General features: G+C 45.6%; 1 protein-coding gene across 3 annotated transcripts in view; it reads left to right on the top strand.

Moving 5' to 3' along the window:
• Positions 1-11,951, top strand: part of TECPR2 (tectonin beta-propeller repeat containing 2) — a 55,819-nt gene extending 43,868 nt beyond the window's left edge. For 2 of the 3 annotated variants that reach the window (XM_081858542.1, XM_081858543.1), the window contains exons 19-21: positions 8,541-8,682; positions 8,907-9,056; positions 10,990-11,951. In XM_081858542.1, the coding sequence (XP_081714668.1) occupies positions 8,541-8,682; positions 8,907-9,056; positions 10,990-11,141 (444 nt within the window). In that variant the 3' untranslated portion in view covers positions 11,142-11,951. Of the gene's footprint in view, positions 1-8,540; positions 8,683-8,906; positions 9,057-10,989 lie in introns of those variants that run through there. The other variant, XR_014155727.1, reaches the window with a different exon arrangement.
• The last annotated feature ends 16,016 nt before the right edge of the window (positions 11,952-27,967 follow it).

Genomic DNA, 27,967 nt, shown 5'->3' with positions numbered 1-27,967 from the left:
CACAGAAAAGGTGGTCTACAACAGAAATTTGAATGTTGTTGTTTTTCCTGTCTGCCCGGTTATCTGATAATGCCTTATCTGATTGCCTTTCCTGGTAGTCTGCCCAATCCTTTGAGATGGTGATTACCCAATTCCTGAGACAATGGGAATGTTCCCTCACCCCCTCCCTCCTTGTAGAGAAAACATTTGGTCAGTTTGGGAGTCAAAATAGTTTCAGGACGGTCTTCCTGTGCTGCTCCAGACATGTGGTCCACACATCTATGCACGTGCCTGACTGGCACATTCACAAACATTTATTATATATATAAGACCTTAATTTTTTTATTACACTACAACTCCTTTCATCCCTGGACATTGGCTTAGGGGAGTTGTTGTTTAGCAATGATTGGAGAGCCACCTGTTAGCTAGTCCTGCTATAATGAATCTAAAAGCTAAAACTGTAATGGAGGGATGCGGGGGAGGTCTGTGAAGGGATCTCCAAGGTTATTTTTAAAAGATCAAAGGAGATATGCAGGGTGCGTTTGCCAGGCAAGTTTCAAGGTTCCTCTCTCAAACCGCTCCCCTAATCCTTGCACTGATTACCAAAATGAAATCTCTCACATGTGCACACACACAATTCCCTTTGCCTTGTGGGCAGTGCCGGATTTACGTATAAGCTAAACAAGCTGTAGCTTAGGGCCCCACTCTTTTGGGGCCCCCCCCAAAAAAAATTAAAAGAAAAAACCAACAATGTACATTTCCAAAATATAAGATAAAAAACAAATTACTTTGATAAAATAAATTTTGTTATGTGCAAATGGCTTTAGATACCTGTTAGGTCCATAAATTACCATATAGCATATATTCAACACAAAAACCAGCGGCCATTTGTTGTTCACAAAGGACAGCTGGACATATAAAGGGCCCCATTACCTTCAGTAGCTTAGGGCCTCATCAAACCTAAATCCGGCCCTGCTTGTGGTTACCTGCATATTTTGCAACATTGGGCAAATAATAGCTTGGACATGGGGGCAAAAGGCTAATGTCTTCCTTCCTGCAGCACTGCGGTGCTGATCTGAATTTCATCTACAGCTGCTTGGATCTATTTTTTATTGTTAAGGGACATCCTGGTCGTGGATCTCCCACAACACACCCGCCCAATGTGGCTACAAGGCAGGATCCTAACAAATCAATGGAAGACTTGGTGACATAGAGATGACAAGCGGCGCATACATAAGGTCCCAGGCTCAGTATCCATTAAAAGGATCAAGTAGCAGGTGATGGGATAATTGCTCTATCTGTTGAGAAACTGAAGAACTGCTTGCTGCTGGGGAAAGGAGGCAATACTGGCCTCCTATAAAGACTGGCAGGGACGCGGGTGGCGCTGTGGGTTAAACCACAGAGCCTAGGACTTGCCGATCAGAAGGTTGGCGGTATGAATCCCTGGGACGGGGTGAGCTCCCGTTGCTCAGTCCCTGCTCCTGCCAACCTAGCAGTTCGAAAGCACATCAAAGTGCAAGTAGATAAATAGGTACTGCTCTGGCGGGAAGGTAAACAGCGTTTCCATGCGCTGCTCTGGTTCGCCAGAAGTGGCTAAGTCATGCTGGCCACATGACCCGGAAACTGTACGCTGGCTCCCTCGGCCAATAAAGCGAGATGAGCACCGCAACCCCAGAGTTATCTGCGACTGGACCTAATGATCAGGGGTCCCTTTACCTTTACCTTTATAAAGACTGGCCTCCAGGGTCCCTGCAATAGACATGTGCCCTGCCCCTTCTTTACGCCTCACTATGAAGATCAGCCTGCACATGGTTCCCCGGAAGTCTTCTATTCAGAAGCTGGGCAATCTCAGACATGCTCATCTTTGCAGCTGTTCAGGGTGCCTCAGACCATGCACGAGTCTCTCTGGTTGCCTGGACATGTGAGTGCAGTTTGCAGATGGGTGCCAAAATCATCCCAAGGAATGCAGAGCTGAAGGGAAGCATGCTCGGCTTTCTACCGATGAACACAAAAGCCACAAAGAGGTTCCTCCCAGGAAGAACATCATAGCAATGGGAATAATAATAATAATAATAATAATAATAATAATAATAATAATAATAATTTATTATTTATACCCCGCCCATCTGGCTGGGCTTCCCCAGCCACTCTGGGCGGCTTCCAACAAAATATTAAAATAGCATAATGCATCATACATTAAAAACAGGGCTGCCTTCAGATGTCTTCTAAGAGTCTGGTAGTTGTTGTTCTCTTTGACATCTGGTGGGGGTGCCACTACCGAGAAGGCCCTCTGCCTGGTTCCCTGTAACTTGGCTTCTTGCTGTGAGGGAACTGCCAGAAGGCCCTCGGCGCTGGACCTCAGTGTCTGGCCAGAACGATGGGGGTGGAGATGTTCCTTCAGATATACTGGACCAAGGCCTAGCCCTATCAATTGGCCAGAAATGGAGCAGCTGCAGAGAGCTTGCTTCGTTCTTCCTTGCCAGAAAGCAGGAGTGCCTGGGTGTTGCTGTTTTCCCCTCCTCCCTCCCTCCCTGGAGAGCACGGTAAAAATACTTTATTGCCGTTAGGTCAAGGAATATATGGGCTTTAAAAAAATATTATTTTAGTAGAGTGGAGTGGGCACAGGAGAAGGTGCATGCAGCAGAGCAGAGTGTGGCTCTGTTTAAGGGTTTTCAGAGGACACCCACGTGTCTGCCTAAGCACATGTTCAAACTTGCAGCACTAAATTTTCCTCCAGGCGCCCAGTTGTACTTTTGGGAATGAAGCTTGTAAAATGAGATTGCAGGATAAAGGTCAGCGATGGGCCCTGCTCACGCATCCTGCCTCGAGTGATTCCCAATGTAGCCCCTGTTTGGTGGTCACTTTGAGAAGAGAAGCCTTTGGATGAAGGGCTAGCTCATCTTGCTTGTGCCACCCACGTTTGACTGCTTTTTCATTCCTTCTTTCTTTCTCTCTTTTTTGCTCACTTCCCTTTTCATCTTTCAAGCCTTCTTTTCACAACACGCGTGTTGGGAATGCACGAATGGCTTATTAAAGGCTGGAAAGGATTTCTAAATAATTATCCCGAGTTTGGAGTGATAAAAGTACTGTTTCTGAACATTTACGGGCAGGATTTGACCTGTGCAAGGACATCTGATTGGACAACAGGGCTCCCTTACCTTCTCCTGACCCCCATGGATGCCCTGGATCTCCCAGAATAATGTGGGTGGCGGGGCGGAGGGTATTTCTATATTATATATTTTGTCATCTCGGTTTGTATTTTTCTGTTGCAAACTGCCCTGTGTTCTTTGAACGAAGGGTGGTATACATCAGGGGTAGGCAACCTAAGGCCCATGGGCCAGGAGCAGCCCACGGGGGGGGGGGGTCGTTTAACTGGCCCACAAGCTGCCCGCTTGGCAAGTCCCCGCGTCCTGTACTAAACCGGTGCAGCGCGGCACCGGAAATCGCGTCTGCACAGGCGCCGGAAATTGTGTGCACATGAGGGATCTCCGCTGGAGTGAACCGGCCCAGGCAAGGTAAACCTTGCCAACCCCTGGTACACATAGAACCATAGAATTCTTGAAAGGGAACCCCAGGGGTCTTCTAGTCCAACCCCGTGCAATGCAAGAATCCTCCCCACAGCCGTCCCCGGGTGGACTCGAAGCACCACCTTTCTGGTTAGCAGCCAGATGCACTGACCCATTGTGCCACTGGGGCACACATTTAATAATAATAATAATAATAATAATAATAATAATAATAATAATCTGCAATGCTTGCACAGGTAGAACAGCAGGAGGAGCGCAGTGTTCAGTTCCACCCTGTATCCTCCAAGTTGATGAGGCTCGTTTGACATCACCACGAAACAGAGCCTTTAGTCTCATCGGCCCAGTCCTATGGGATGCTCGTCCAGCATAGATTCAGCAGGTGTCTTCTGCCTTAACTTTCAAATATTTGCGGGGGAACGTTTTCTGTGCCGCCAGGCTTACGCAGACAATTAAGGAAATATTTCCTGATGATCCACTACCTTAAATTTTGTACGCAATGTGTGTGTGTGTATAATGCTTGTGAACCGCTTTGATATTTTTTTATGATGCAGTATACAAGTATTCTCCCCCCCCCCCCCCCGTAAATGCAATAGGTTTATAGTCTAAGCTACAGCATCTGGTGCATTCAAAAGCTTGCAGGTCTTTTTGTGGCTTTTGCAAACTAAAGCCTAGTTCATCAAATGCCTAAACCATTGGCAGAGAGCGGCACAGTCCTTGACTCTGCTGCAGGGCTAAGATTCAGCAACCGCATAACCGGAGTCTTTTAAAATTCAGCCTTGGATTTTAAAAAAGAGTCTGGCTCGCACTCCATATTACTGGCCAACATGCATGTGGGGAATATGTGATTTGAAGTGGGGGGTGGGGCAGAGGAAGGAGGACAAAGCATAAAAGTAACTGTGTTTGACCCATAAAGAAAAATCTCCTAAATTGGCTGCTAATGTGTAATGAGTAAAAGATCCCTTGCAATACCCAACAGATACTCCTTCGGGTTTGTTATTGTTTCTGTTGGTGTTTGGAAGGCATTTCACAGCTCAACCGTGCAGTTACACAAGAATGTGGGAGGCATCGTGTGGGTGTGGGACACTGAAGAGCCTCATACAAAACTCTCCTTCAGATAAAAACTCTCCTTCAGATAAAAGCAATGAGGGGCATGGCCTAGGGAGAGGCTGTGGCTTATGGAGAGTGCCAAGGGCCAGACTGAGAGCCTGCAGGGCCGCATTCAGCCTCTGGCTCTCCACCCTGGTTTTAGCTATCGATGAGGTTTAAATGTTTGGATGACTATGCATTGGGAATGAGGTGGAGGACAGCTGTCTGGATGTTCTTAGCCCTGTGTGGAGGGCTGTGTGGACAGAGTCTCTTCCTTTAAATTCCTAGGAGTTTATCTCAGTGAAGACCTTACTTGGAAAATCAACACAACCCAGGTGGTTAAGAAAGCCTAACAGAGACTCCATCTCCTCAGAGTATTGAGAAAGAACAATGTCAATCAACATTTAATGATGTCCTTCTACTGGTCCACAATAGAAAGTGTCCTTTCATACTGCATCACAGGGTGGTACGCTGGTTTGACATCAACTGATAGGAAGTGCCTACAGAGGGTGGTGAAGACAGCTCAATATATTATGGGCTGTCCCGTGAATCCGCTGGATGACATCGCGGAAGAACGTTGCCTCAGGAGAGTGAGGAAAATTCTCAGGGATGATTCACACCCTGGCCGGCACTTTCTTGATCTCCTGCCCTCAGGCAGAAGATATAGAAGAAGCATGATTAGTCGCACCAACAGGGTAAAGAACAGCTTCTATCCATGGGCTGTTAGGCTGCTGAATGAAAGATAACAACAGGGCAACTGGCTTTTGGGTTTGGTGGGTGTGCATCAGTAAACGAGGGGAATTAAGACTAAGAGAGCTGAGTGGGGGGTGCTCGTGTAATCTCACTGTATACAAGTTGTACAAGTGACAATAAGGTATTTCAATTATGATGTCTGGGTCATGAACACAGACTGTTGATCTAGCACACCACGCTCTGGTCTACAGATGACAACAAAACAGGGGGGGCAGGGGAATTATCCTGTGTATCTGAAGAAGTGTGCATGCACACGAAAGCTCATACCTAGAACTAACTTAGTTGGTCTTTAAGGTGCTACTGGAAGGAATTTTTTTTCTTTTATTTTGTTTTGACAAAACTCTCCTGCGTGACTTCCTCTGTGCAGCTACGTGCTTGCTATCTGCCTGTCCAGCTTACTGTGGGTGCTGCAAAGTGATAAGAAATGATGTGTTCCGCATAAGATACTGGTAGCTTCAAAAACTTCGAAGAGCTGGCTAACGTTTCACCTGCAATGCTCAAATGGCCCTTAAAATAAGTTGGCATCGGTGACATTTGCAGTAGCCGTTGTTGACACACACAGCGATCCTTCTCACGATTCAGCAGCAGAGGTTTCATTTATAAATGTTTGCTTTTTTTAGAGAACAGGATAATTCTCCCCTCCCCCCGTTTTGTTGTCATCTGTAGACCAGAGCGTGGTGTGCTAGATCAACAGTCTGTGTTCAGGACCCAGACACTGAGATCCAGCGCCGAGGGCCTTCTGACGGTTCCCTCATTGCGAGAAGTGAGGCTACAGGGAACCAGACAGAGGGCCTTCTCGGTAGTGGCGCCCGCCCTGTGGAACGCCCTCCCATCAGATGTCAAAGAGATAAAGAATTACCTGACATTCAGAAGACATCTTAAGGCAGCCCTGTTCAGGGAAGTTTTTAATATGTAATGCTGTACTGTTTTTAACACTGATTGGGAGCCGCCCAGAGTGGCTGGGGAAACTCAGCCAGATGGGCGGGGTATAAATAATAAATTATTATTATTATTATTATTATAATTATAATTAATTGAAATACCTTATTGTCACTTGTACAACTTGTATACAGTGAGATTACACGAGCACCCCCCACTCAGCTCTCTTAGTCTTAATTCCCCTCGTTTACTGATGCACACCCACCAAACCCAAAAGCCAGTTGCCCTGTTGTTATCTTTCATTCAGCAGCCTAACAGCCCACGGATAGAAGCTGTTCTTTACCCTGTTGGTGCGACTAATCATGCTTCTTCTATATCTTCTGCCTGAGGGCAGGAGATCAAGAAAGTGCCGGCCAGGGTGTGAATCATCCCTGAGAATTTTCCTCACTCTCCTGAGGCAACGTTCTTCCACTATTTCATCCAGCGGATTCACGGGACAGCCCATAATATATTGAGCTGTATTCACCACCCTCTGTAGGCACTTCCTATCAGTTGATGTCAAACCAGCGTACCACCCTGTGATGCAGTATGAAAGGACACTTTCTATTGTGGACCAGTAGAAGGAGATCATTAAATGTTGATTGACATTGTTCTTTCTCAATACTCTGAGGAGATGGAGTCTCTGTTGGGCTTTCTTAACCACCTGGGTTGTGTTGATTTTCCAAGTAAGGTCTTCACTGAGATAAACTCCTAGGAATTTAAAGGAAGAGACTCTGTCCACACAGCCCTCCACACAGGGCTAAGACCGTCCAGACAGCTGTCCTCCACCTCATTCCCAATGCATAGTCATCCAAACATTTAAACCTCATCGATAGCTAAAACCAGGGTGGAGAGCCAGAGGCTGAATGCGGCCCTGCAGGCTCTCAGTCTGGCCCTTGGCACTCTCCATAAGCCACAGCCTCTCCCTAGGCCATGCCCCTCATTGCTTCTGCTCTGCTGCCACCTTGAATGTTTTTACCTGGTTGTATTGTGTCCTTGGACAGTAAATAGATTCTTGCTTGCCTGGGTAGAGGCTGGAGAGAGGGCTTTTTGCGTATGTTGGCAGAAACCTCAGGCTTTTGGGTGTCTGGAATTTAGCCTCTTGCACAAAGGTAATAATCTCCCTTCATCACCCACCCCCTTCTCATTTTCCCCAGCGCCACCTGCGTCGGCTTGTAGCCCCAGGAGGGTGCCCTATTAGGGCGTGGGGCCCTCTGGCTGAAAGCCTGATGTTGCCCTGGGAGGGGTCCCTAGGGCAAGAGCAGAATTCAGGGTGACTCGCACGCTGCCGCCATCGTGGCAGTGCAAAGTAGCAGGGCAGAGACAGAGATCACACACCCAGAAACTTAGTTGATCTTGTAGTTCTGATCACACAGTACAGGAGAAGGGATCTTTGGGTCGCTTGCCAGTTTGAGCTGGAGGAGAGCTTTTCATCCGAATCGCTATGATCAGATTCTGACTGGAAAGGGGATGAGCTTCTTTGGCTTCTAATACACTCAGCGTCTGTTCTCCCGGTAGCCATAATTTCACTAAAGGCTAAGATACAGAGTGTAGATCGAGTTGTGCAGAATGGCGATAATTCAGATAGGCAGCTTTTTACTCCAGAGCACAATGCCTATGTATTCTATAATGCAGAAATAATAGGGAGCCGAAAGAATCAAAAGGCATTGACATTGCAAATAGCAAGGGCTTGTGCGCACGTATCATATTTGCATGTATTCTGTGTTATTTGGTATTTAAATTGAAACACGATGGGGAACTGTAGGATGCAGTCATGAAAAATGAAATGTGTGTGTGTCAGAGAGCGAGAGACGGAGAGAAGAGAATCTCTTTGTAAGAACAGTATGACATGGAGTCTCTCGCCTACCACATTTCTCTTTCCATGACAGATTTGCTTCCTGTTGTACTTAATGGAAATTTGGCACCAAGTTCAGATTTTAAAACAGCAGCGTTATATAAATATCATTAGTTAGTTTGGGTTTTTAGAGAAAGTGATATTGAGCCTTCATTTTACGGGTGTTTTTTGCCTTCCCAGAGGCGAAATGGAATGTTATCTATCGTAATTTGCTTTGAGTTTGCTTTCTGCAATAAATAACAATAATGCTACTTTTTCTGAGGCTCTTTGGACTGCCAATATACATCCAGCACTTTCTCTCCACTCCTTCCAGCAGTTCATCTTTAATTTAATTTCCCGCCTCTCAGTCAGTGCCGATCCATTAGAGAGGGTTTGTATCAAACGGCAGAGGATGACATTGACCGTTGTATTATCTTTTGCAGCCAGTTGGAGTCAACTTGGTTAGTGTGTTCTCAAGTCCCAACGATCAGAGCCTGTGGGCGATCGACAACAAATGGAACGTCCATGTTCGCACGGGGATTACAGAGGAGATGCCTGTAGGCACAGATTGGGAACAGGTTCCAGGTGAGAATATTTTGCCTTCATCATTTGGTCGCTGTTGAAATGCCATTGGGAAATGTGTAACGTCCCTTTCCCCCATGAAATTAGAAGCAGAAGAAAAGGGAGAAGTGGTGTGTCAGTGTTCCTCCTCCTCCCTGCCTTCTTTTTGCATTTCCCTTTACTGACACTGTATTTTGCTTTTGTATTCGCTCTTCTGTACTTGGACCAAACTTATCCTTTGGCTTCAGGGCTTCAGGCATGCCAGCTGGCGATAAGTACAAGGACTGTTTGGGCACGTTGTCCGAATGGCGACATAGCACGTCGGTACGGCATCACGGATAAAAACCCCGCAGGAGATTACTGGAAGAAGATTCCAGGGAATGTTACTTGTTTGACAGGTGAGTTCTGTTTTGCTCTCTTTTTTTTAATATATACATGCTCTTGCGGTCTTACGGGGCTTGTAGTGGGAATTGCATCCAGTACAGTGTTACCTCTGGTTACATACTTAATTCGTTCTGGAGGTCTGTTCTTAACCTGAAACTGTTCTTAACCTGAAGCACCACTTTAGCTAATGGGTCCTCCTGCTGCCGCCGTGCGATTTCTGTTCTCATCCTGAAGCAAAGTTCTTATCCCGAGGTACTATTTCTGGGTTAGCGGAATCTGTAACCTGAAGCGTATGTAACCCGAGGTACCACTGTACAGTCATACCTCAGGTTACAGGCGCTTCAGGTTGTGTGTTTTCAGGTTGCGCACCGCGCCAAATCCAAAAGTATTGGAATGGGTTACTTCCCGGATTTGGCACTCGCGCATGTGCAGAAGACTAAATCGTGCTTTGCACAGAAGCACCAAATTGCAACCTGCGCATGCACAGACGTGGGACTGCAGGTTGTGAACGCTGTGGGTTGTGAACGTGCCTCCCGCATGGATCACGTTCGCAACCCGATCGTCCACTGTACTTGAAACATGAAGCATGCTGGTCTGAGCAGGAGCATAATTAATAGCTGGATCACTCAGTGGGTGGACCATGCAACTCTTCATCTCAGGGTTATGGGTTCAAGCCCCATGTTGGGCGAAAGATTCCTTCATTGCAGGGGGTTGGCGTAGATGACCCTCAGGGTCCTTCCTTCCAACTCTGCAATTCTATGTTGTTGTTTTCAAAGTGTTGAATGTCCTCTTCTTAAAGAGAACATTGGATGAATACAGTCATACCTTGGTTTTCGAACAGCTTAGTTCTCAAACATTTTGGCTCCTGAACGCCGCAAACCCGGAAGTGACTGTTCCGGTTTGCAAACTATTTTTGGAAGCCAAACATCTAACAGGGCTTCCGTCAGCCAATTGGAAGCTGCACTTTGGTTTCCGAACGTTTTGGAAGACAAATGGACTTCCGGAACGGATTCCATTTGACTTCCAAGGTACAACTGTACAGGGTTTCCACAGAAAGCCTTGCGGAGAGCTTACTACTACTAATAATAGTAATAATAATAATTTTTATTTATACCCCGCCCTCCCCAGCCAAGGCCGGGCTCAGAGTGGCTTACAAGCAATAATAAAAACAAGTTGAATGATTACAACTTAAAAACAAAATTAAAATACAACATTAAAATATTGAAACATTAAAATATTAAAATGTAGCCTCATCGCAGGAGGAGAAGGAAAAGAAAAAAGAAAGGGAGGGAATCAAATTGACTCCAAGCCAAAGGCCAGGCGGAACAACTCTGTCTTACAGGCCCTGCGGAAAGAAATCAGATCCTGCAGGGCTCTGGTCTCATGAGGCAGAGCGTTCTACCAGGCCGGAGCCAGTGTTGAAAAGGCCCTGGCTCTGGTTGAAGCCAATCTAACTTCCTTAGGGCCCGGGACCACTATTTATGGACCTTGAGGCTCTCCGTGGGGCATACTTATACTACTTATACTAGAGAGTAGGTGGAAAGGAATTGACCTAGCGCCAGGCACCCGGCTCAACAGTGGTGATGCATCTAATGTCCCTTTGGGCACTGCTTTCATAGGTGTGCTTGCCACACATACGGGATTAAAAATCAGGTGGTAGGCGCACTTGTGGGCAGTTTAATCAGGTCTGTTTTGGCCCTTCCTCCGTGTGGCATTTAAGTGGGAATAGTTGCAGCGATACTGTCAAACAACTCCCCACCCCATCCTGCCTTCAGCTGAACTGTTGAACCTGTTAGGCTTCAAATGGGATCTTTAGCACAGGAGACACAGCAATGCAAAGCAGGCAATGCTTCTGGGAGTTGTAGTACAGGATGGGATGGACTCCTTAGCTAACAGCCTGTCTGTTGGCCTGCTAAAATTGAACCTGGCAACTTATTTCTTCCTCAGCTACTCCTCTAGATGAACTGTGGGCTGTCGGTCCTTCAGGCTGCCTCCTTCAGCGCCTCACTAAGACCTTCCGCCATTCTCACACGTTGCAGAAGCACAGCGACGCTTCCATGTCGTTCCACTCAGACGAAGACGAATGGGAGGTAATATGAGGCCCCCGAAGACCTGGAGCGCTAAAACAGCATGGACATGCACGTGGGAGTGTTGGGCCAGCGTCTGGCAACAATTAGCACTTTGATATAAAACACTGACTTTGTCGAATATCCCCCAAACTGTGTAGTGAGGTGTCTTGTTTCTGTATCTCTCGGGCGAGATGGGCAACGTGGCTTTAAGAAGTCTTTGCCGTAGCTGTACCGTTTAAAAATACTTATCGATTTAACCTCGTTAGCAGCAAAACAAATGTTGCTCTAGCATGCAAATTAATATCTGTGCGACATTGGGGAGGACGTCTGTTACATAGGCTGAATGGCAGAAATGCATTTTTTAATGTCCTTGTACTTTTACACCGCGAAGGGGAAAATGGGTGCAATGTGGAAGACGGTTACATTTCAGAACGAGAGAACCTTTCTCAGTAGAGAGTCAACTTAGCAAGGCACAGTTTGGCAATTGAGGTGAAAAACTCTTGGGACCATTTTCGTTGTAACTTCCAGGGTTCCACTGAACCTTCACTCTGCGGTTACTAATTTCATACCTTGCTGAAAAGGTTGGGTTCATCCCAGGCTTTGTGCAGACATTGGCTCCTCTTATGCCTAAAACCGGGACACTAATGGCTTTTGTTTCATAGATACCCATGAGAGGATTAGGCAGAACATTGAAAGTCAAGCTTGTAATATGAAGGGGGTGGGCTGTGGGTGCCCATTGAGATCCATGCTTGGCCTGATTGAACTGTAACTAGAGGAGACTCTGAATTTCCACTTTTGTATCACGAAACAAAACGAAAATAAAGAAATTGCATCTCACAAGAGAGTCTCTGGTATTGGTTAGGTTTTGTCTTCAGAATGGTCCTTTTTAAAAAAAGCTATATTAGCTATATATTGCAATGTCTTATACTTGAGATGTTTACAGCAGAAGTGCTTGATAATTTACTAATCACTGCAGTTTACCGTATTTTTCTGTCTATAAGACTCCTCCATGTATAAGACACCCCCTATTTGGGGGGACTCAGATTTAAGAAAATGGGGGGAGATGTATCTGTGTATAAGACGCCCCCAATTTTTGACATTATTTTTTAGGGGGAAACCTAGTCTTATACACGGAAAAATATGGTATATTTCATGAAGAGTTAAAAAAAAACAAAAAAAAAACCCAAAACTCTAGGAAAGAGCTTGATCCCAGTGGCTTGGATGGGAAAGCCTTCCCTTATAGTCTTAAGGATATGTTTATTTGAGGAACAGAAGCACCCTTGGGGTTTTTTAAGCAGCTGCTAATGAACCTGTGGATGAGCCAACTTAACAGCAGGGACTGGGGGGGGGGCACATGTGGAGAAGCTTTGGGAACCCAATGCCCAGGTCAAGTGCCACGCCTGTTTCCTCCTTAAACTGCCCTGTGGTAGATTTTCTGGGGAGAAACCACTGCAAACCAAGAACACAGCACCTCTGCATATCTAGAACTTAACATTTGGTCACGGCAGATACCTGTTTTGCAACAAGCGCTTGCATAATGAGTGTTACGCTTCTTCCCTTTCAGTTTAGGGTGACTAGCAGGTCATATTTGTTTCCCTCTGAGACCTGATCTGTTTTGCTCGATCCCTTCCTCATCTATATATGGAGCCGGCCTCGGAGTTTCTTTTTATAGTCTGCCACTGGATCGTAACCAACTCAGCTGCCGAGGTTCACCCAGGTCACTAGATGGTCTGTTTGGGGAGCTTCATCGGCAAGCAAGATGTCAAAAGGCATCCAAGACATTTCTCTGAAGTCGGGAACTTCTGGAGGGTGGAAACGGGGCTGTTTTGCACTCTTCCTGGTCAAGAACCAGATGTTCATGTTACAATACTGAAATATTATACTTTTTTAATTAAAAAAAGACCTCATGATAACAGCTTGGCTTGCTAGTTTGTATTCTCTGTAATAGGGCACCTTGCTTTGTTCATTAATATTAGCTGGTGTTTACAACCCTTTTAAGCCAATAAGTTTTTTTTTATTATTATGTTTCATCCAACAGTCTGAAATGTTTACCATCTTTAGTTTCATTTCTGTACACCTGTGCATGTGGTTTTTTCCCCCATTGTGCTTTCAGATAAGTGCCATAAACTATTCTTTTTCTTAAAAAAAATAATGCTTGGATTTATTTATTTTTAAATACGGCTTTCGTGGGGCAACTTAACATCACTAAACCAATACACAAACTGCAATGTGAGCTAAAATGGAGTAACAAGTCACCCAAGATTCAGTTTTCTTCTGCAAAGCCTGGAATAATTTAAATGCGACTGCATGGACCATTCAAGCTGAGCATACACCAAAAATTCTGTCCTGGTGCACTGCAAACACGCAGTCACTCTTGCAGGGTGGCGCAGGGAACATGCAGCTCTCCAAATGTTGCTGGACTGCGGCTCCCATCGGTCTCAGCCAGTGTGGCCAAAGCTCAGGGATGATGGGAGTTGGGAGTCCAAACAATGGAAGGCCACTGGTTCCCCATCCCTGCTACATGGGACTCTCCTGTATCTACAGCTCTTGAAGCCATGTGTCTGAAAAGACAAGACATGCATCTTTGGAGTAGTGGGAGCTGCAGGGGTCTCTGCTTAAGTAACATTAGCCTGAGGTGGTGTAGTGGTTAGTGCGCTGATCTAAGACCTGGGAGATCAGGGTTCGATTCCCCACTTGGCCATGAAGCTTGCTGGGTGACCGCAGGCCAGTTACTGCCTCTCAGCCTAGCCCACCTCACAGGGTTGTTGTGAAGGTAGAATGGAGAGGAAGGGGAATCGGGCACACCACCTTGAGCTGCATTTGGTACAAATGTAATACCGTATTTTTCCGTCTATAAGACGCCCCCATGTATAAATTGGGGGGGCTCCAATTTAAGAAAATGGGGGAAGATCTATCCGTGTATAAGACGCCCGCAAATTTTGTACATTATTTTTTTGGGGGGGAAACCTAGTCTTATACACAGAAAAATACGGTAAATAAATTCCTTTCCCTGATGCAAAATATTAGGAGGTAACTGAAGAAAAGGAAGCATGGCAATTTGATCCCTTGCCAAGCAGAGAACATTTCTGCGCATTCTCCTATCTCGTGACCGTCTTTGTATATCGACGTTGCTAACTGTAATCAAGTGTATAGATGACCAAATAACCCTAAGTATTCCATTACACTAGCATTATTTGTTCATGCGTGTATAGAGATCTCGAAGAGCAGAGGACAGTCAGGAAAGAGTGGATTTCCGCAGAGTTACCAAAGGAAGAAGGCAGAGAGTTTGGCAGCAGGACTGAGCATGCGAAATGGCAATTTAGTGCCTGGAAATATACTTGATCTCGTACAGGCACTGCTTAATAATGGCAGGCGCATTAATGTCTAATGAGGCCAACGCTGTTGTTACTATAACTATGAAGTGAATTAATAATGGCTTAAAACGATTCCCAGTCATGTATCGCATTCCAAATAAACTCGTGAAAAACAAGCTTTTAGTCACAGACGTTTAAATATAGTATGTGTGGTAGATCCTTGCTGTCACTTCTGGGGACAAAAGAAAAGTTGTTCTGTTTTCTTGGGGAAATTTTCTTTTGAATATTTAGATTTCCTAGATTTCCTAGATTTCTTTCTTTCTTTCTTTCTTTCTTTCTTTCTTTCTTTCTTTCTTTCTTTCTTTCTTTCTTTTGTATCCTGCCTTTCTCCCACAGACCCAAGGCATCTCACAGCATTACTACTACTACAAATACTACTACTATTATATTCCCCAGCCACTCTGAGCGGGTCCCAACAAAATATTAAAAACGCAATAAAACATCAACCATTAAAAACTTCCTTAAACAGTGGGCATTGTAGACCAGAGTGTGTTAAAGAAGGACAGAACTTTTTTTATGTATGCTACTACAGCAGCAAGAATTCTCATTGCAAAGTATTGGAAGACACAAGATTTACCCACACTGGAGGAATGGCAGACGCAGTTGATGGACTATATGGAACTGGCTGAAATGACTGGCAGAATCCGAGATTTGGGAGAAGAAGTAATAAAAGAGGACTGGAAAAAATTCAAGGACTATTTGCAAAAACATTGTAAGTTGTATGAATGTTAAGAAAATGCACTTTTTAGGAAACACCAGCCCCAGCAATTGTAATTAGATGAAATGAAAACTAAGGTACAAAAAGTTAAAGGTGGAACAATGAAATAAGGTTTATTGTGTTTCAAATAGGATATATAAGAATTGGGATACAATATTTTGAATTTGGAAACATGATAAATTGAAAGATACAATAAGGCATGAAACAAGATAATAAATTGCTGAAGTTTGTACTATAAATAATGCAGAGTCTGGAAGATGTGGGGAAGTCCAGATAAAGGGAATATGGAAATTTGAAACATCTACTTTTTTCTTTTTCTGTCTTTGTTTGTTTCTCTTTGTATTTCTGTATTCTGTAAAACCAATAAAAATTTTATAAAAAAAAAAAAAAACTTCCTTAAACAGGGCTGCTTTCAGATGTCTTCTAAAAGTCATGTAGTTCTTTATCTCTTGGACATCTGATGGGAGGGTGTTCCACGGGGTGGGTGCCACTACCAAGAAGGTCCCTGGAACCTCACTTCTTGCAATGAGGGAACCGCCAGATGATGATGATGATGATGATGATGATGATAATAATAATAATAATAATAATAATAATAATAATAATAATAATTGTTGTTGTTGTTGTTGTTGTTGTTTATTTATAGCCTGATCATCTGACTGGGTTTCCCCAGCCACTCTGGGTGGCTTCCAACAAAACACTAAAATACAATAACCTATTAAACATTAAGAGCTTCCCTAAACAGGGCTGCGTTTAGATATCTTCTAAAAGTTTGGTAGGCCCTCAGAGAAGGCCCTCGGAGCTGGACTTCAGTGTCCGGGCTGAACGATGGGGGTGGAGATGTTCCTTTAGGTAAACAGGGCCGAGGCATAAATTAAGACAAGTCTTTAAAATAATGAGGCCTCAACTGCAGTCTATAGTGTTATCCAGCACAGGTTACAGACGCTTCAGGTTACAGACTCCTCTAACCCAGAAATAGTACCTCAGGTTAAGAACTTTGCTTCAGGATGAGAACAGAAATCGCGCGGCGGCAGCGGGAGGCCCCATTAGCTAAAGTGGTGCGTCAGGTTAAGAACACTTTCAGGTTAAGAACGGACCTCCGGAACGAATTAAGTTCTTAACCTGAGGTACCACTGTGGTGGATTCAAGCATCTACTATTTCTACAGAGTACATGGAATAGTCTTGTGACGTCACAGCAGCACTTGACATGGAATTGCAATGGCTGGAATGATAGATGACTTCACCTACCTCCCTCATTCATTTTTTCCCCATAAGGCTCTGCCTATGTTAACTTGTAGATCAAGGACTGCACATGCAATTTTGCCTTTCATCTCTCATACCAATTGAATTATGGTGCCAAGATGGGCTACTCATCTTGGCACAGCTCAAAGCAGGCTCTTCCTGCCTCCGAAATTGCTGATTTATGCCTTCTGAGATTTCTTTGGCTCTATGATATACTCCAGTAGTTCTACTGGAAAAGGGGATCTCATCAGATTAGCTCTGATGTACCTCCCGTCTCTATAATTCCACCGGCTGCAGAACAAATTGAATATGCTATCTTTGAAACATTATAATCTTACAATTCTGCCTTACAAAGCAGCATGTGTCATATTTCTCTTAAAGTGTTTTACATTTTCATTTTGCCCTGTCATTTGTTACGCTTATTTGTTAATTTATATATCGTATTTTTTGCTCTATAAGACTCACTTTTCCCCTCCTAAAAAGTAAGGGGAAATGTGTGTGCGTCTTATGGAGCGAATGCAGGCTGCGCAGCTATCCCAGAAGCCAGAACAGCAAGAGGGATCGCTGCTTTCACTGCACAGCAATCCCTCTTGCTATTCTGGCTTCTGAGATTCAGAATATGCTTCTTCTTGTTTTCCTCCTCCAAAAACTAGGTGCGTCTTGTGGTCTGGTGCGTCTTATAGAGCGAAAAATATGGTATATTAAGTCAGACCACTGGACCAATTAGCTCAGGTGTCCCCAAACTAAGGCCCGCAGGCCGGATAAGGCCTGAGGGACTCGTTTATCCGTCCCGCGGCAACCCTTGCCTCCCGCTGCTGCCGCCTGTTCTTACCGGCACAGCACTGCGCGGCTGCCCACTTCTAGGTTGGAGGAGCACTGGAAATAGCTTGTGCGCATGCGCAAGCGTTATATCTGGTGCACATCCGGGTCGTAGGAGGCCCGTGTACATGCGCACAAGCTATTTCCGGTGCTCCTCTGACCCGGAAGTGTGCTGGAAATAGCGTGTGGGCACGCGTATGGGAACATGCTCCCCCACCCTCTGGCCTACCACGCGATCGGTGCTGGAGACACTGGCCTGAGGCGCGGTAAGTTTGCTGACCCCTGATCTAGCTCAGCATTACATGCACTGACTGGCAGCAGCAGCTGTCCTAGTTTTCAGGCAGGAGTCTTTTCCTAGCCCAAACTGGAGATGCTGGGGATTCAAGCTGGGACCTCCTTCATGCAAAGCAGATAGCACAGAGCTATGGCCCTTTCCTTTGCAATGCCAGTTTCCCAAATTGGGATCTGGCTGCTCTATCAGTTAACTTGCAAAATCAGCATTCCTTGGGAGGAGAGTCCGTTCGCCCTGTGGCTGAGAGCCCTCCTCCCATTATAAGAGAGCCCCCTTCAGCAGCAGAAGGAAGCAGGGCCTTGAGTCATCCCTGTAATAAACAAAATCTGCCCTTATTCCCTTATGGGGGACACAAGAGCCCTTATAGAGTCCTTTGTAGGTTCTCCATCGGTTGGAGAAAAGAACACAGGCCAACCAGAGAATATTGAGAAGCAAAGCAGCTAGTAAGCCTGATCTTTATTGATCTGTTGCAACAGGGTGCTCCCCTCACATGCAGGAAAGGAGGAGGACCCAGAACCCAGGTGTGCCCGCCCTTATATAGACATTTTAAATTGCCCGCCCTGGAGTCCAAGACCACCCCCAGAAACATCATACATACATCACAGAAGGGGTGTAGCTCAAGACCACCCCCCAGACACATCATACCTACATCACTGGGCGGTCTACAGCAGAAATCTGAGCGCGTTGTTTATCTCCTGTCGTTGTTTATCTCCTGTCTAGCAGGTTACCTGTTAATGCTTACTTGATTGGATACCCTGGGGAGCCTGGCTAGTCTTTTGTACAGTGGTACCTCGGGATGTGAACGGGATCCGTTCCGGAGCCCCGTTTGCATCCCAAACAGAACACAAGACACGTCTGTGCATGTGCGGGTCACGTTTCGCCGCATCTGCGCATGCGCGTGACCTCATTTTGACCGTCCGCGCATGCGTGAGCGGCGAAACCTGGAAGTAACGTGCTCTGTTACTTCCGGGTTGCCGCGGAGCACAACCCGAATGCGCTCAACATGAAGCATATTCAACTCGAGGTATGACTATAGTGACAAATACCCTATTCATACACAGATATACCCTTAAGACAGGTTTTGTGAATGAAAAGACAATGGGGAGGCTTTTCCATTTTCCTTTGACCTTGCAGAGAGAACATTTGGTCAGTTTGGGAGCCAAAATGGCTCCAGGACTGTCCTCCTGTGCTGCCTCAGACATGTGACCCATACATTTATGTAAGTGTTTGCCTGGCAAATCCATGAAGATTTATTATTTATATATATAAGACCTTAATTGTTTTATTTCATCCCCCACCCCAAGGTTTCTCTGCCCCTGCACACTGTCCCGTGGAGCTGATTTGCGGTGAAGCGAGATCACACTCCAAGGGGGGTCCAGTGCTTAATGTTTTCTTTCTCTCCCTGCGTGTGCTTTATATCCCTCCACGCACATGGAAACACTGCAAGGTTTTGCCGGTTTCTGGGCAACTGTTTCTAACACATGTGTGCCAAAGTGGGAGGTAAAGAGCCGGGAGTCTTTCAACTTCAGGACAAAGGGGCTGCAGATTGCAGAGGCTCAAGATCTCTCGCAGCTGTTGTGTGGTTTCCTACTACCCAGCTGGAGCAGATTCCATTTTTAAAAATTTGCAAACTGCAGCATTAAGAAATTGAGATCAGCCTGCTGCTGGATCAGGCCAGGGGCCCATCTACTCCAGCATCCTGTTCTCACAGTGGCCAACAAACAGGATCCGAGCACAAGAGAAACTCTCTCCTCCTGCGGTTTCCAGCAACTGGTATTCAGGAGCATAGCTGCCTCCAGCTGTGTTGTGATTTATTCTGAATAAGGAAGAAGACCAGAGCTAAGGTTCAGCCAGGGCTCAGCACAGCAGAGCTCCACATCTGCTTTTCAGTGCCAGGACTCAACCCTGTAATAACGGGAAAAGGAGCCTCTGAGCATGGTCAGAATGTATTTCATCTGCTCTCAGCAACACTGAGTTACAGGGAACCAGGCAGAGGGCCTTCTCGGTGGTGGCACCAGCCCTGTGGAACGCCCTCCCACCAGATGTCAAAACAACTACCAGACTTTTAGAAGACATCTGAAAGCAGCCCTGTTTAGGGAAGCTTGTAATGTTTAATAGACTATTGTATTTTAATGTTCTGTTGGAGGCTGCCCAGAGTGACTGGGGAAACCCAGCCAGATGGGCGGGATATAAATAATAAATTATTATTACAGTCATACCTTGGGTTAAAAACGCTTCAGGTTGAGCGCTTTCAGGTTGCGTTCCGCGGAACCTGGAAGTAACGGAACGGATTACTTCCGGGTTTTGCTGCTCACGTATGCGCAGACGCTCAAAATGATGTTCTGTGCAAGCGCAGAAGCAGCGAATCGTGACCCACACACGCGCAGACGCGGGTTGCGTTCTGCTCTGGATGTGAACGGGGCTCTGGAACAGATCCCATTCGCATTCAGAGGTACCACTGTATTGTTCTTATTGTCCGTCCGATTAATGTGAACAGGCTTATCATTGTAGGCATGCCTTAAGGACAGAGGTGGTGAGCCTGTTACCCTCCAGATGATGCTAGCTCTCCAACTCCCATAAGTCCTAGCCAATATGGCCAATGGACAGGGATTATTGGAGTCACAGCTTGAAGGCCCCGGGTTCCACCTGCTTTAAGGAAATACCTGGCAAGAGTCTTGGACTTTTCAAATGAAATGCTGGTAGTGTGAGGTAATCAGGTGATGCCTCTTAATGGCAGAAATTTCACTGGAACATGAAACCAGCCAGAGCGCAGCAGGTACTGGGCATGGCAGGGGGTTGGACTGGATGAACCCTGGAGGTCCCTTACGACTGTATGATTCTAATATTTTTTAATAAAGTTTTTAATAATACAATAAATCATGGGAAACTAGTGTAAATATATATATATATAAACCAAAACAGCTACAAATAGAATACAGAGTCCTCTCTTAAAGGTAGTTCTTAACCCTTAGCACCCACAGAAGGGAGTAACCCCTCCCAGCATTCACCTGGGAGCTTTCCTTTCTCCTCTCAGTCCCTGGACCCTAATAAAGATCCCGATGAGAGGATGCCAAAGAAGAAAGAGAACGAAGAAGGGAGGGTGGAGAGAAAGAAAGAAAGAAAGAAAGAAAGAAAGAAAGAAAGAAAGAGAAGGCTATGGAGTATGTGGCTGATTAAGACTGCATGTTTGTACTTGCAAGAAAGAGCTTTGTCTGTGCAATCGGTGAACAGAACAAACAGGCTTTCCAGACCTTCAGACCGTGCAAGCAAGAAAGCAACGCAGCAGCAAAAACAGCCTGTCCTGTTCTGGAGTCAATTTGCTGGATACCGAGTTGGCTGGGCCGGACTATTGCATACCCACAGACATTATGCAAATGGTAAAGTTACTTGTGCAACAGCTGGATTTGCATCTCTAGCTGCAAGGATTGTGACTGATGCAACAAACCGGTACTGAGTCTGTACAACTCAGCCTCTACAGAGAGAGGTAGGAATATCAGGTCTTAAAGGTAAAGGTAAAGGGACCCCTGACCATTAGGTCCAGTCGTGACCGACTCTGGGGTTGCGGCGCTCATCTCACTTTATTGGCCGAGGGAGCCGGCGTACAGCTTCTGGGTCATGTGGCCAGCATGACTTAGCCACTTCTGGCAAACCAGAGCAGCGCACGGAAACACCGTTTACCTTCCCGCAGGAACGGTACCTATTTATCCACTTGCACTTTGATGTGCTTTCGAACTGCTAGGTTGGCAGGAGCAGGGACTGAGCAATGGGAGCTCACCCTGTTGCGGGGATTCGAACCGCTGACCTTCTGATTGGCAAGTCCTAGGCTCTGTGGTTTAACCCACAGCGCCACCCTTAGGGTCTTAGGGTCCCTCAAAAGACATCCTTTTTACTGTGTGTTCACAGTGACTTGTGCTCATGATGGTTATATGAGTGGTTATAGGTGATCCTTTCAGTACTGTGTTTGCCTGAAAGTTTTGGGGGCAGACCTACTGCTTTGTTTCCAGTCTGTGCACGCCCTGCTAAAATCCCATCACTTTAAATGTTCAAGGGGTTTGTTTTGTTTTGTCCTGTTTTCGTTGCACTATATTGCAAGAGTGCCTCTCCAGGCAGCAAGAATGTGGTAAAACTGAGGGAGCATCGCAGAACTAGTAGTAATAAAGCAGTGTGGACGCTCCTGTATAAATCCTGCACAATTACAGCATCAATGACAGGTTGCAGAATACAGCTGCAAAATTAAAATACCAGTCTGAAGGGGTCCCTAATGAATATGGAAGGCAGGGGGTGTCCAAATTCAGAATTTCATTTTTAAGCGATTGTGGCTCTGCCAATAAGCCAAACCAAGTTGTGTGTCAACTGAAGAAACAGCTTTTCTCCCCCTTAAAAGCAACAGTCAAACACATTGTTTTGTGAAGAAGTAAAAGTAGTATTTACTTACATAATCTAGGTCTGGAACCAGCCAATTACAGTAGCAAAATGAAGGCAGGTTTATAACTACTATCTAAGTTGCAAACATGCAAAATATAAGTTCAAAAGTGGTGTCTGAACTGTGGGCCTAGTCTGGCTGTGTGGTGTGCCCCCCCCCCACTTCTTGTTCAATCTGTGGACCACCGCCACCCCTCTCTCATTTGACAGGGGACACGGGCTTGTGTTACCTGCTCAACCTTGATTTCTGCATGTAGAAGTGTTGGTGATGGAAATGGTTCATCAAACAGGGTTGGTGATTTCTAACTCAGGTGTGCAGCAAGGCTTCTCTGAGGCCAAAGGAAGAGAGGGGAGGGGAGGCTGGGTTGTCCAGTGTACAGTCAATTTGCTCTTCTTGAATACAACACAATCTGAGTATCTTCTGTGATGGTGTATTGAGGCCAAGGAGGAATTTCTTCATGGCTGAATAAACCAGGTTACTTATTGAAGGGGACAGATGGGTCATTCCTTGCCAAGAGGATGTAGAAACGAGAGGCAGACGAGAAAAAGGAATGCCGCATTTTCTGTACATATTTTTCGTCTCCTTCTCCAAAGAACAGGGTAGTATTGGCCAGCCAGCTGGTCTGATCCGTTGCCCAAACGAAGGAAAAGTGATGTGTGGCTTAGTGGCAACATAGCTGGTTGACAGCCCTCTATGGCTATTTGAATCAACTTCCTTTGTCCCTTAAAAGGGCTTTCCTGTAACCAGACATATAAAATACATTTGAAGCACATTACTTTCCCCCCAAAAATCCTGGGATTCTTAATCTCTCACAAAGTTACAATTCCCAGCACCTTTAACCCAAACTACACTTCCCAGGATTCGGGGGGGGGGGAGGGAGGAAGCTACGTGCTTTAAATTTACAGCGTGGGTATGACATAAGTGGCTTGCCAGAGTATGACAGCTGTTTCTACAAAAAACCTTTGGCATCCTTGGAGGCAGAACATCTGGGGAATCTTGGAACAATCGCACAAGCTCCCTTTCCACCCCTCCACCTCCTCTTCCCCCTTCCAATGTAAACAGAGAGGCTGTGGCCACTGTGCAGCATCTGTGCCACTCCGAAGATCCTGCAAACAGAGGAGCATCAGCACATATCCTGGTCATGTTCTTTCCACTTGCGCATGCAAACGTCCAAGATGCTGTTTCGAGAACTGGGCTGAGAGTTCTTTTTGTCAGGGCCTGGGAGAAAACCACGGGTCGATAAAAGCCGTTTTAAAATTTTTATTTTAAGGATAACTACCTAATCACGGGACGCGGGTGGCGCTGTGGGTTAAACCACAGAGCCTAGGACTTGCTGATCAGAAGGCCGGCGGTTTGGATCCCCGCGACGGGGTGAGCTCCCGTTGCTCTGTCCCATAATGCTCCTGCCAACCTAGCAGTTCAAAAGCACGTCAAAGTGCAAGTAGATAAATAGGTAGTGCTCCAGCGGGAAGGTAAACGGCGTTTCCGTGCACTGCTCTGGTTCGCCAGAAGTGGCTTAGTCATGCTGGCCACATGACCCGGAAGCTGTGCACCGGCTCCCTCGGCCAATAAAGCGAGATGAGCACCGCAACCCCAGAGTCGGCCACAACTGGACCTAATAGTCAGGGGTCCCTTTACCTTTACTTTACCTAATCACAGGGCAGCAGGTGAATCAAGCTTAAAAGAAAAGGTGCAGAAGGAAAAATAGTTTTCGCCGTAGGCAAGGTTGTGGGTTTTTCTCCCAATGCATGTACAAAAATCATGCAGAGTATCTCAGTGTGTTTATAAAGCTTGGGGATTTCCGTGAGTTCAAGCGTGTCTAAGCTACACACTGCTATCTCCCTCTCCTCTGAGCCTGACACTTGATCTCTATGCTTTGCTGCTCCCCCCCCCCCTTTTCCTTTGGGCTGCGAATGTGATAGGGGACGAGTGATGCAACACCTCTTGGCCTAGAAAGATAACTGTTTTCTGAAATCAGCTGAGTGGAATACTTCTCCGCCAGGCAAGGTCAAACGCCGCCACCCCCAGACTGTGTAGAAACGATTGCAGAGTGTCCCAGGAGCAGGCTGCTTGTGGCCAATTGTGCGGCAATTCCAGAACCTTCCTCTGACTGATACGTAGTGGGAAGTACGCGGTATAATAGGCAAAACTAGTTGTGATGTTGGCTGGCCTGTTCTCTTCAAATGCATATGACTCCCTCAATCCTGAGACTAGACTTGAGGGATCAAGATTTCCTTAATTAATCTTCTGTTATGTCTGCAAAGGGATTCGCCATCCCGCTTTTTATTTATTGAAATCGTTAATATTTATATACTGCTAGCCATAAAGAACACCACAGAAGTTTGCAACATTATGCATACAAAACACACAATTAAAAGCCATTATTATTATTATTATTATTATTATTATTATTATTATTAAATCAGAGATCTTATTGCCTTCCAGCCTCCTTCCATGTCGTTTGGAAACTAGATTTTCAAAATGATTCCCAATTTTACGCAAGAAACAGAACAGTGTTCTATCATTGCAATTCTCATTTTTTCCCCCCATATATGGTAGGGTGGGAAAGAGTCACAGTTTATGGGATTTGTTGCCCCTTGATTAGTCAGACACCTTCACTGTACTTCTTCCAGCTCCTGCTAAAAAATAATTTTGTTGAAGAAAACCTCCCCAGACATGTAAATTTCATAGGCCTTTTTGTATGTCTTTTATAAGGTATGTTTTTTTAAAAAAAAATGCTGGTATTTTATTTGGGAATATATGTTTTTTAGGCTAAATCATTTTTGCTTTCATCGGTAATTTTTATGTATATTTTATATAAACTGCTTCCAGGTTTTGATGATTAAATGGCATATCAATCTTGTTAATTAAATAAATATACAATCAGCTCAGCACCGGAAACGTCTGCCATGGGTGTGTGCATTTTGACGACGAATACTCAGTGGTGAAGGAGAGATACTTTGCACATGGTCAGAGTAACTCTTTTCTTCCTAGACATAGTCTTCACATATTCCAGGGCTGAATTGATTGGAAACGGGATTGAAATATACCCTTGATGAATCCTGACTAAAATAAAAGTATATTTCTCTTTCTTTTGTAGGCGAAGGAGATTTCTCCCTTTCCCTTTCTTGCTCTGTGGCGGCCATTTTTGGAAGCTGGCCTTGGTGCCCATTAGTTTGGTTGACATAGCAACCCCAGATAGCTTTATTAAGCATGACAGCAGCTGTATAATGGGCATTAGCTGCCTTTCCCCCCCTTTCTTTTCCAGCCAGCAACCCCTGCAGAAAGGGGTGATGATGACGATGAGTGACCCCTTTGAAAGGCCCGATTTGGGCATGCTGTCAAGTGTTAGGAAACAGAATCGCTGCTTGTGAGGTAATACTCCGTGTCAGAACAGTAGGGCTCTTGTTCAAAGCCTTTGGCAGTCCCAGCACCTTTACAAAGCATTAATGAATTCCGGATCCTAACGAGGATCCGGGGGAGTAGAATCATAGAATTATAGAGTTGGAATCGTCTCCCCAGAGTCATCTAGCCCAACCCCCTGCAATGCAGGAATCTTCTGCGCAGCATGGGACTCGAACCCATGAACTTGAGATTAAGAGTGTCGTGCTCTACAGACTGAGCAACAAGCATAATAAAACATTACTTAAAAAAAAAAAAAAACACTTCCCTATACAGGGCTGCCTTCAGATGTCTTCTAAGAATTGTAGTTACTTATCTCCTTGGCTCAGGGGTCGCATAACTCCATACCCTCCAACATTTCTCTGATGAAAACAGGGACACCCTAAGGCAGGCATGTACAAAGTCTGTTTTGGGGGGCCTAATCCGCCCCCCTGGGCAGTTATATCTGGCTCCTGTGGCAGTTTATTGATTGGGGTCAAATCTTTAAAAAAGGTTCAACAACTTCAATCCTGAAAAAAGCTCAAGAACTTTGGCCGGCCCTCACGCATGTTCACTTCATCCAATCTGGCCCTCTTTGAAAAAAGTTTGGGCACCCCTGCCCTAAGGAAAAGCGGGACATTCTGGCATCAAATCAGAAACTGGGACAGCCTCTGTAAATCCAGGACTGTCCCTGGAAAATAGGGACACTTGAAGGATCTGAAATAAAACTGAGCAGAGAAATTACGGTACGGTTAAAATCAGTGCTTTTTTTCTTGCGGGTACTGAAGGGTACACTTTTATTTTGGGAGCATTCCGAATTCCGCGACCAACCAAATTCTTATGAAAGAGTGAGCAAGCTTTTCAGATGAGTAGTGCTTTTTCTGGGTGAGTGTTAAGCAGAGGAGGAAGGGTAGAGAAGGGTAGAGTTAAGAATCAAGAGGGCTTAGTAACTGAAGCCACAGCAACCACATTAACACTGCACATATAAAGCGCTCTGAGATCGCTTTAAACAGTCAGGATTCTCGCCCCCGCCCCCCAATAATTCTGGGAGTTGCAGTTTGTGAAGGGTGCTACTGAGAGCTGTTAGGGGAGACCCCTATTCCCCTCCCAGAGCTACAATTCCCAGAGTAGCTGAATAACCAATCTTAAGTTGCCATCTTGACAGGCAACTTTGAGAGCTGCAGTTCTGAAGGGAATAGGGGTCTCTTAACAACCCTCAGCACTCTTCACAAACCAAAGCTCCCAGAATTATTTGGAGGAAACTGCGAATCTTTAAAGAGGTACCATAGTGCTTTAAAGGCCTGGTGTGAATGTGGCCAGCATCTGCATTTCTCAAAAATTTATTTATTTATTTATTTATTTAGCAACTCTTTCCAGCATTTGGCAAGATCTCTTTTATAGGGCTGCCATATGCCTGGACATTACCAGGATTTCAAAGGCGGAATTGACATCCGGGGGAATTTCTGAAAGGTGGCGCTTTGATCTTTGGCAGTTCAGTTGTCTAAAAATGTTTTTTTTGGGGGGGGGGTCTTCCAAAAAAACTTTGGGGTGAACTGGTTTTTACTTTTTGAAATATGGCAACCCTGGCGCTGTGGTCTGAATCACAGAGCCTACGGCTTGCCGATCAGAAGGTTGGCAGTTTGAACCCCCGCGACGGGGCGAGCTCCCGTTGCTCAGTCCCTGCTCCTGCCAACCTAGCAGTTCGAAAGCATGTCCAAGTGCAAGTAGATAAATAGGTACCGCTCCGGCGGGAAGGTAAACGGTGTTTCCGTGCGCTGCTCTGGTTTGCCAGAAGTGGCTAAGTCATGCTGGCCACATGACCCGGAAGCTGTACGCCGGCTCCCTCAGCCAGTAGAGTGAGATGAGCGCCGCAACCCTAGAGTCGTCCGCGACTGGATCTAATGGTCAGGAGTCCCTTTACCTTTATCTTTTATTAGTCACTTTCTGCTTCCTAGGAAAAGGGAAATCTGTGGTGATACTGATTTTGCAAAAAAAGGGGGGGAGGGGGAGTGGAGCTAATTAAAGGTTGAGTCTAAGAATCTGCCATTTTTGAAGCAGGTGTTAAGTTAAATAGCACAGAAACCCCTGGACGGGAAGCTTGAAGTGGTAAGTGGTATGGTACTGTCCCTCCATCCTATCCTGTGTTAAGTGATTTCAGGCTGGCAGATTAGCCAATATGCCACTCCTGAACCACTGCAAACACCCACAGGACTGCAGAATCCTTTAGCACCTCTTCCATTCACCTCTTTATAAATGGGGGACGAACCACACATGCAAATGAATCCTGTAGATAATACAAAACAAATTCCTTCCAGTAGCACCTTAAAGACCAACTAAGTCAGTTCTTGGTATGAGCTTTCGTGTGCATGCACACTTCTTCAGATACGTGTGCATGCACACGAAAGCTCATACCAAGAACTGACTTAGTTGGTCTTTAAGGTGCTACTGGAAGGAATTTGTTTTGTTTTGACTATGGCAGACCAACACGGCTACCTATCTGTAACTGGAACTATGGAAGGCACCACATTGAGCCTGTAGATAATGTTCCTTTGCTGGGAATGTGCACACATTGCCCTGGTCTATATATCAGTGATGCTGCCAAGCTG

This window comes from Podarcis erhardii (genome assembly GCF_964252035.2).
Source record: "Podarcis erhardii genome assembly, chromosome: 1".
Lineage (NCBI taxonomy): Eukaryota > Metazoa > Chordata > Lepidosauria > Squamata > Lacertidae > Podarcis > Podarcis erhardii.
Note: the sequence above shows the minus strand (reverse complement) of the source record. Positions and strands in the feature narration are given on the sequence as shown.